The sequence below is a fragment of the Manihot esculenta genome, chromosome 7 (assembly GCF_001659605.2).
Source record: "Manihot esculenta cultivar AM560-2 chromosome 7, M.esculenta_v8, whole genome shotgun sequence".
NCBI classification, from domain to species: domain Eukaryota; kingdom Viridiplantae; phylum Streptophyta; class Magnoliopsida; order Malpighiales; family Euphorbiaceae; genus Manihot; species Manihot esculenta.
This window is the reverse complement of record NC_035167.2, coordinates 26,329,027-26,339,416: the sequence shown is the minus strand read 5'-3', so window position 1 is coordinate 26,339,416 and position 10,390 is coordinate 26,329,027. Positions and strand designations below refer to the sequence as shown.

Genomic DNA, 10,390 nt, shown 5'->3' with positions numbered 1-10,390 from the left:
AAGGCCACAAGGCCATTCGGGCATGGGTTCCGCATAACAAGGCATCTCATGCCAGGTCACAAGGGACATGACATGAGGCATTTGATAACCGAGTGGTAGTCCCGCATCATGAAAAGTTTCTAAAGGCATTTGATATCAGGCCTCAAGATGGATACATGCCAGGTTGACCTACCAGACGTTAATCCCGCATCATGAGAAGTTTCTAAGACACTTGATGCCCGAAAGGACGCCAGGGCTGGAAAATGCCTGGAAGCTCGGCTAGGAAAAGCCAATGAGCTCACAAGGGCTAGAAAAATGCCCGAAAGTTCACAAAGGCATTTGATGCCATAAACCTCGTCAGGACTAGAGAAAGCCCGAAAAGACGTTAGGGCTAAAAAATGCCAGAAAACCCGTCAGGGTTATAGAAAAGATCAAGGAGCTCACAAGGGCTAGAACAAAAGCTCGCAAAGGTGTTTCATGCCCGAAACCTCGTCAAGGTTAGAAAAGGCCAAGGAGCTTGCAAGGGCTAGAAAAATACCTGGAAGCCCGTTAGGGCTGTAAAAAGCCAAGGAGCTCATCAGGGCTGAGAAAATGCTTGAAAACTCGTCATGGCTGTAAAAATACGCATAAGCCCATCAAGATTGTAAAAGGCTAGGAAGGCCATCAGGGTTGTAAAAAGCTAGGGAGACTGCAAGGACAAAAAAATGCTGGAAGCTCGACAAAGTGAGAAAATACCCATGAGCTCGTCAAGGCATTACTGTATCACTCAAACCAATTTTTATGAGACAAGGTCTTGGACCTAACTGGTCGGCAAGACGAGTAAAAAGAAAGTAAGGACATCGTGCGCTCAGCCTGAACAAATAAGTCACATGACCCAGACCATGAAGACAATTGTCACCTTTGAATCTAAAGAATCAAAGACCAGTAGGGGGATCTCTGATGCTACATAAGAACTTTTCAAAGTAAGCTGTGAGCCGTCACCATAAGATAGGCCACGTGGCAAGATTTGATAAGCCGATAAGCGGTCTCACCCGTAGAAAGAAAAACTCGGACGATCGGCTCCTAATCAAGACTCAAACGACCATTATGCTTGAAACAAAGAGAAATGATCTGGCCTCAAGAAAGGTCGGCTTTAGGTCAGACAGACTCGTCCTCTTAAATATAAGGGCAAGTCTCTGTAAGGAAGTTACCGTTAAACAGCTACACTCCAGCAGGTCCCCTTTATATCTATGATCTCAGGATTCCCTACCAATTAGCCGGTGAAGATTCCTTACTAACAAGCCGGCCACATCATCGTTGGATTATCAGAAAATACTATATTTATCTCCACCTTCTTATAGTATAAAAGGGAAACAATCATAGAAGCAAAAATATGTTATTCTCTCACTCTAATACTTTAAATTCTCAGCAATTTCTTACTCTCGCCTTGTTCTTTAGTTTACTGACTTGAGCGTCAGAATGACTGCTATAAGTGTCAATCATCTCATTTTCTTCTTCTTGAAGGTCTAGCCAATCACAGTACTGCTCTAATCCATCCACGTCACAATTTTTAGCTCCAGCAACATCAATTATAATAATTAATTTATATGTTACTATAATTTAAAAAAGAAAAGTAGACAATAAATTTAAAATAATAAAAAAATGAATAAAAATTATTGGACAAAGAAATATATGATTAAAAACATAATTTTTAAATTATAATTATTTTTCATACATATACATTATTTTTTATTTATGATAATGAATATTATAACTAACTTAATTATTATATATAATATTTTTAATTTATCTATTTTATCTTATAATTTTAAATAATTTATTGATATAAAAATTTAATGTTACAATCTATAATTAATAAATTTTAAAAGTAATATAATCTGGATAAAAAAATAAGTTAAAATAATATACATAAATTAGATAAAAGTAAACAAGAAAATTTTACATAAAATACTAATTAATTAATTCTTATAATTAAATCTAATATTTTTATTGTCAATATTTATAGATATATTTATACCTTTTAAATACAAATTACCACAATTTTTAATACTTCATTTTCTATTATATTATAACGTGGACTTTTAATAATAAGTTGAATAATATTTATTATTTAATTTTTTTTTTTAAAATTATGAGCATGAAACCATATTCTTAATATTTTTTTCTAATATTTAATCAATTTACCACATAAAACCCATAATATACTAAATTTAATATATATCTTTTAATATTTAAATAATTTAATTAAAATTACAAAAATTCAACACCATGTTGAACACACAACCATGTGCAGCATGACAAATCTATCATTACACAAACTTGCATTTGATATTTATAACTATAAATAAAATCATATCAAATAAAATAATAGTTCCTTACGATCCCATATCCACCACGGGACCCCACATCTTAAATAATCCAAATGCCTCTATCACTTTTGAAAAAAAAAATCTTAGTATTTAATTTAAATTAAAAAATTAATCAAATCAAATTAATTTAAAATTTTAACTTAATTTTTTATTTATTTTAATTTGATTTAATTTTAATAAAAAAAATTAAATCGAAACGATTAGTAATAATAATATATTATTTTTAATAATATAGAGATTAAATTATATTAAAATTAAAATATTTTAATTAAATTTTAAAATATTAAAAATAAAATATAAAAAATACAAAATTTATTAAAAATTTAAATCGATTAAATTAAATCGAATCACAATTGAATCAAACCGATTCACTTCGATTCGATTTTTAATTAAAATTAATTCAATTCTGTGTTTTTTAAATATTAAAATTTTAATTTTTAATTTATTTAATTTAATTTTAAATTTAACCGACCAAATCTTCCTATAACACCTTCTTTTTCTTAAAAATTGCTGAAGCTCTTATTTTTATTCCTAGAGCCCACCAGTCATCAAGGTTCACACTGGCTACGCTATAGGTTTTGTATAATTACAAAAATAGTCCTGGAATTTCTTAAAAGTTAAGGGATGCTCAATACCCCCTTCCCCCTTTAGCCCTTGAATGGGTCCACCACTGCCTCTAGGAACTTTCGGCTATCAAAGTGAAGCTTCAATTATTAAAGAATCTTTTGTTTCTTTTCTCTTGCAACCAAGCCACTTTTTTAATTGCTAAAACTATTTTTGGTTCCCATATCTTTTTTTCTTTTTTTACTTTTTGTTTCAAACCATTTTCAAAACCTCAGCAATTACTTAATTCAGATCAGTCTTCCATGCACCTTGGTCTGTATATCTATCCAATTCAAAAATACCATATGACGACCATTGGCCACTGACACCTAGATTGTAGGCCCAAAATGTATCATAGCTCACTACACAAGCTGGACTATTAGCGCGCAACCCAGTTCACAATCGAGCAGGCCAGGCTGATCGGGACTCGGGCTCATTAAAGGGGGACCCAGCTCTTCTGAGGTGATGAGGAGTAGGAGAGCAGATCCAGCTATACTACGGTCCTATCAGTATGAGCGCTGAAAGAGAATTAAATGGCCACTTGAAAATGGTGAGAAGGCAGGTACGCCCGTACGTACGACTCTATATGATAGCGACAGATAACACTGTAATAGAGTGGCGGTTTGCATTATTAAAGGATAAGGAAAAAAGGAATAAAAGAGGAAAGCGTAAACCATTCAAGCTAAACTCATTCACTCAGACCAAAACTCTATATTCTTCTGAATATCAGATCATCACCATGTGTGCTAATTAAAATCATGGCAGTTCATACTTATAAAAATGTATTGATGACATTTTATTAATTGTGTATTTTGTAGCCTGGTGTGTTTAAGAATTTTCTTGCCTCGCTCCCATTAATGACTCTTATTGACGCTTTATTACTTAGACCTAACTCCTAAACATGTATCAAAATAGATCTATTCTATACTTGTAAAAAAAGGAACACACAATATTACAAAATATTATATGAATAATCAATTTTTAGAAGATTTATCGCATAAAAAAGACATGTATGCATTCAAATTTTTCTAGGCTTGCCATGACAACTATTAAGTAACACTAGCAAAAATAAGAAAAACTGCCAAAGTATCTGAAATTTATCAAGATGATAAATCATTTGTTGAAAAATTTATATCCATTTGTCATCTCTGATTAGGATGATGGAGTATAATCAAATAATATAATTTTTGTATGTTATAATTATTAGTTATGTGCATTGTAATCAATCAGTTGGTTGTAGTCAAATATTTTATTTTATGTAATTTTTAATAAAGACTATTATTTATTTATCTTTAATGTTAATTTAATTGAATTTAGAGTAAAGATAAAGTTTATAAAACTATATTACTATGCAAAAAAAAATTATAATGCGAAATTTCTATTGTGTTTAAGTAATATCTAAATGTTCTTGGTCGATATTCATTAGATAATGAGTAGAGTTGTTGAGACTTGTACATATTACTCTCTCTTTTCTATAATTTTTGTCCACTTTGCTGTTTTACACATATTTAGAAATATATTTTTTTCTTTAACTTTTCAATTATACCCATTTTAAATACATTAAGTTTTATTAAATATTAAATGAGATTTATTGAAAATAAAATAAAATTAAATTGGATTATAATAGTCAATTTATATATTTATTATAGTCTAAAAAAGGAAAGTGGACAATAAATTTGAAACAACCAAAAAATAAAATGTAGGCAAAAATTATGGGACTATATTATTTCTTTTTAGAGGAAGCAACTAATTTCATAGGTTGAGATTTATGAGATATGTAGAACTAATATGTTGGTGCTTATTTTATAAATAAGTGCATTAAACTGAACAGTCTGAGAAATTTATATGAAAAATAACTTGTACTTATGGATTACTTAAGTAATGATTGTGTAAGTGATCGTTTGATTTGAAATTAATAAATAATTTTATATAGAAACTTTTATGTTTTGATTCATTTTACATGTTACTTGATTCATAAGTAATAAATGAAGATAAATTAGATATATTAGAAATTGTATGAAGGCGTTTATGGGATTGAGATAGATTTTATTATCCTAGGTTAAATTAGAAAATGTCTCATTTGTTTTCCGCTAGTATTGATCATGAAATTCTTGTATAAGGTGGAATGAAATTAGCAAATTAAATTTGAAATTTCATTCAATAGATCAATAGCTAATAAATGAGAATTAACATGATTTAGCATTACAGTGTATAATAATATTTAATTTAAGTGAATCTAAACTTAGTTTAGGAGTTTTAGGTTTTATTTTAGTTGTATTAATTAAAATTTTTGTATATTAATTATTACATTTTTTTAACATAGCTAGCCGTGTATAATAATGATGGTGATCTTTCTTTTTATTTTTTCATTTATGATCACAGTAGAACAGGTAAGACTTGTTTGTAACTATAATTTTACGTCTTAGATCAGAAAGTCAAGTTATTTAAGTTGTGGCTTCTTCAAGTATTTCTTCTTTACTTAACAGAAGCTCGTACTGCACATTCGAGATTTAATATTTCTATTGAAATAAATAAAAACTTAATATGTGAAGTTAATAAAGGAACTCAATTAGCTTCCCTTTTAAGTCAAACTTCACTTATAAATAAAATCTTAATATATGAAGTTAATAAAGGAACTCAATTAGCTTCCATTTTAAGTCAAACTTCACTTATAATTTGGAATGAGACACTAATGAATCATACATATTATTTTGAAGTAATTGATAAATCATTAAAAGATATTTTATTAAATAACAAGCTAAATAAAGATCGTCCATTTGGTGAAAAAACTATATAATTAGGTGGTGATTTAGACAAATATTACCAATTGTTATTAATGGAAGTAGAGAAGATATATTAAATGAACCTATAACAAAATCTTTTCTTTGAAAATATTTTAGTTGAAAAAAAATATACGACTTTTAGATGAAAATTTTACTATATTTGTAGATAAGTGTGAAAAAATTTTGCCGAGATGAGTGTGAAAAATTTTTTTACCACGATCAAAATTGCTCACATTGATGAGAAAAAAAAAATGGATTAAAATACCAAAGGAATTAATGGTGCCTAACAATGGTGATATTTTTTCAAATTTAATTTGTTCAGTTTATGAAAAATTTCAAGAAAAGTACAGTGACCCTATGTATTTTAAAAAAAGAGTGACCCTATGTATTTTAAAAAAAGAATGATCATCACTCCTGCCAACCAAGTTGTTGATGAAATGAATAAAAACTCTTAGACATAGTGCATACAGAATTAAAAACTTATTATTGTTTTGATTCTTTATGTAAAATTTCAGCAAATCCAAATATTGGAAATTTTATATCCTCCTCAATTTTTAAATATTTTAGAATATAATTGCTTTCCATACCATGAGTTAAATTTAAAAATAAATGCACCAAAAATATTATGCACAGTTTAAGTTAAAGCTTAGGTCTATGCAATAAAACTCGTCTAACAATAATTGATAGGAAATCGTGTAATTACAATCATAGGAGATAAAGTTTATATCCCTAAAACAATTTTGATAATGTTAAATAAAAAATAGCCATTTGTATTGAAAAGTAGGCAATTTTCTATTAAAATTTATACTGCATGATTATACGAGTTGATATTTTTCTAAACAAACCAGTTTTTTGTCATGAACAATTATATGTAACTCTATCAAGAGTTACTTCAAAAGAAGGAATTAAAATTATTTTGGTTGCTAAATTTGATCTTCTAAATAGCGTTAATAAGTATACAATGTTGTATATGATAAAATTTTCAGTGAATTGTTTCAAATTTTTTTATTTATAGACTCAACTATGATATTAATATCATTTTACTTTTTTTTTTTATTGTTTATAAGACATGTCATATACATTGTTATCAGAAATTGATAATAGGTTTTAGACCATTCGAATTAAAGTGTAAATTGCAAGGATATAGAATTTTTATAGTCCATATAATCTAAATGAATTGTTCAATTTTAACTCCTTGATAATAGATTAAAAAAATTTGTAATTAAATATTTTTTTAATTATATGTACTATTATATTTACTTAATTATTTTCGTGTTAGGAGGATACAATCTAAGGATTTATAAAAAAACAAAACGTTGATGTTGGTGGACGGAGATTGTTTTGTCTGTATAGAGAAACTACAAGTTTAGCCACCATCCATTTCTCATTAAATTAATGCGAAATGCGTTTAATAAAAATTGATTTAGTTGAAGCTGCAATTCCATTTAACAGATATTTTTTTTTTTTTTAGAATTTAAAGAGAATAGTGTGGCAATGATACATTTTTAATTGGTTAATTAAATATTTTATTCTTTTTTTTATTATATTGAATTCTAATAATTAATCAAATGTTTTTATTTTGTTTTTTTTTTTATTTAGATGTATTTGAATAAATTAATTGTATTGGGTATATCCAAACTGTTCAAATCAATATAAGAATTGGACCAAAAAAAGATGTTAAGATACCAAACGCTGGCTAAATATATCACAAATTCATTTACAGTGTGTTACACTTAATTTTTGGTTTTCAAATTTTGATTTCTTTTACACCTTTTATAAAATAGTTATTATAAATTAAGGATTATTTTGCAAGTACAAATTAAGCATCATTCTTGAGATCAAACGGGTGTTCCAACATCCATATTAGTTCATGGTTGTAGAGATAAGACTTTAATTCCGTCTTTGGTGACAACAATTTATAACTCAGAACAAAAATTTCAAGCGACTCAAATTTTGTCCGATGACGCTCTTGTATTAGATTCGCAATTAGCATTCACCCTATTTCAATCTCAAAGTCCAATATTTATGCAAGTCCTCTTTCCATAAAAGTTACACAGAATGTTAGGAAGAACAATAAATTAATATTTACATTTAGAATAATAATATTATACTATAGCCATGGAAATAATAATATATGTAGAGAAAATTCAGATGCAAGGTATTCTTTTCTGATACAGCATCGGCAGAAATACCTTGAAGAAAAAGAAATCCAGTTGATTACCCAAATTGTTAAGATTTCCATAGGCGATTCTTCAGTTTGAAGCAATTATGAATTTTGCAAAATGAGATGAAAACAATTTCAGACATGTTCATATACCAAAACTTAAAGAGAAACAATGAAAATCAAAGGGAGGTGGCTAAACAGTTAAAAGAGTACAGGGCAAACAAAGAACTTCAAACTTTATACTCTTAGCTGATAATAGGAAGAATTGTTTCATTATCAAGAAAACTATATGAAACAAATCCAATACATGCATGTTTGTGTATATAAAGACATATGCTTCACCAATAGATTTTCATTCAATTCAAATCCAAGGTGAAGGAAAAACAAAGTAAAAACAGCAACAGAAATGGCTACGATAACAAGTACAGGAGGATCAGTTGAGTACGTGGATTATAAGCCCGTGTCTGAACTCATGGAAGAAGAAGGAGCCAACATATTACTTGTTCATCTTCCAGGTGAGTTTAACTTAGGCAAAATAAGGAATCATTTGTCAAGATTTCAGAATATGTGCTGCGCCTTTTCTCAATTTACATATTTGACGTTTTAATGATAGTTTAGGATTTTCTTTCTTATGTTGCAGATTTTCAAAAGGAGCACATGAAGATCACGTATGTCCATTCGACTCGTTTGATTAGAGTTGCTGGAGAGAGATTGATCACCGGTAACAAATGGAGCATGTTCAACCAGACATTTCCCGTTCCTCAAAATTGTGACGTCCAGAAAATTCAGGCCAAGATTCAAAATGGTGTTCTCACCATTACAATGCCAAAACTCACACCTTCAATCCCTCCGAATCCTTCCTCTACAACTACTGCAAGCAAAGAAGAAAATGATAAGACAGCGACTCAAATCCCTCAGCAACCCAAAACTTTTGCTGATACAGAAAAACAATCAGCAGCTCATATCCCTGGAGCCACTGTCGCTTCGACGACTGATGGTACCATGAAGCCAAAAGATGAAAAGAGTGACAAAGTTGGCGAAGAAAAGATCAAGGAAAAGAAAGAAAGGAAGGAAGGAGAAGTTGAAAAGAGTGACAAAGTTGGCGAAGAAAAGATCAAGGAAAAGAAAGAAAGGAAGGAAGGAGAAGATGAAAAGAGTGACAAAGTTGGCGAAGAAAAGATCAAGGAAAACAAAGAAAGGAAGGAAGGATACGAGAATACAAGTGAATCCAAACAAAAGGAAACTAGCAAGGAAGTAAAAGAATCATCCTTAGCTGATCAAAGTGAAGAAAATGGCAAGAAACGAAAGGAAGCGAAGGTGACGAGACCTGCTGAAAAAGCTAAAAGTTTGAAATTTGGTGGTGTAGGAGATGAAGAGAAGCCAAAGGAAGATTTGTTAGGTGAGAAAGTGAAGAATGTGGCATTTGCTCCAAAGAAGAGTGTGATGACTCTGAGCGAAGAGAGGCAATCTTTGGTGAATATTGGTGCGGCAGTTCTAGTGATTGCAGCTCTTGGGACTTACATCTATTATAACTATGGATCATCTGGAAATCCCACGGACTAGCTTTTCTAGCATATTCCTTAAATAAATACTGCTCAAATTAATAACATCGATCAATATTATATATGTTTCTGTTATAAAAACATTTATTTATATATGAAAATAATTCAAAACCCGAAAATCTATCAACTAATTAATTCATGTTTTACTTGCTAAGCAGACAAATGACTCTGATATAAAACAAGTGTTTCATATTCACAATGAAATATCTGAAAATTGACTTGCCTTTCGTTATTTTGTACAAATGATACCTTCCTCTCCATCGATTTTCTCTTTAGATTCAAAGAAAAACTATAAAAAATTTAAATTTCAATATCATTTCTTTAATATTATTTTACATGTGATGTTGAAAATAATAATTAGGAATAAGTTTATTTTTTATTTTTTTATGTTCAAACCTCTTCAACTTTTAAAATAAGCTAAATAAATTTTTAAATCTTTTAAAATAGATCAAATATGTAATACCCGGCTAGAGTCCGACATCGGAATTCTACTTTCCGATGGAATCTAGGATGTTGGAATCCGCTAGAAGGGTAAGAATTATGTTTTTCTAAAGTAATTTAGTATGTGTTATAGTTTTAAAGTGAAAAGGAAATGAGTTTTTGAAAGAAGCATGTTTAATAACATGTTTTAGTGTTCTACTCACTAGGCTATAGTAGCTCATCCCTTTCCCTTAATCCCAGTTTTGCAGGATCAGAGTGCAGAGGGAGTTTCGTGGGGACGTGAAGAGTAAAAGAGTTTTGTAATAGCATAGTGTGGACATGTATTATTTGTAAAGCGATGTATAGAGTTGAGTAGTGTGCTTGACCCATTTGTATTGTAAATCCTTTTTTTATACTTGATCTGTTTATTTTATGTAAATGTTTTGATGAGTGTGAAAAATCATGCTTAACATAGTATGAGTTAACCCGTCTGGAGCATGGATGAGAGCT

General features: G+C 29.5%; 1 protein-coding gene across 1 annotated transcript; it reads left to right on the top strand.

Annotated features, from left to right (window-relative positions):
* Nucleotides 1-8,223: 8,223 nt before the first annotated feature.
* LOC110619610 (inactive protein RESTRICTED TEV MOVEMENT 2) lies at nt 8,224-9,607 on the top strand. The gene is made up of 2 exons (XM_021763122.2): nt 8,224-8,413; nt 8,539-9,607. Exons 1-2 carry the CDS (start codon nt 8,305-8,307, stop codon nt 9,459-9,461), a joined length of 1,032 nt encoding a protein of 343 aa, XP_021618814.1. The 5' UTR covers nt 8,224-8,304; the 3' UTR covers nt 9,462-9,607.
* The last annotated feature ends 783 nt before the right edge of the window (nt 9,608-10,390 follow it).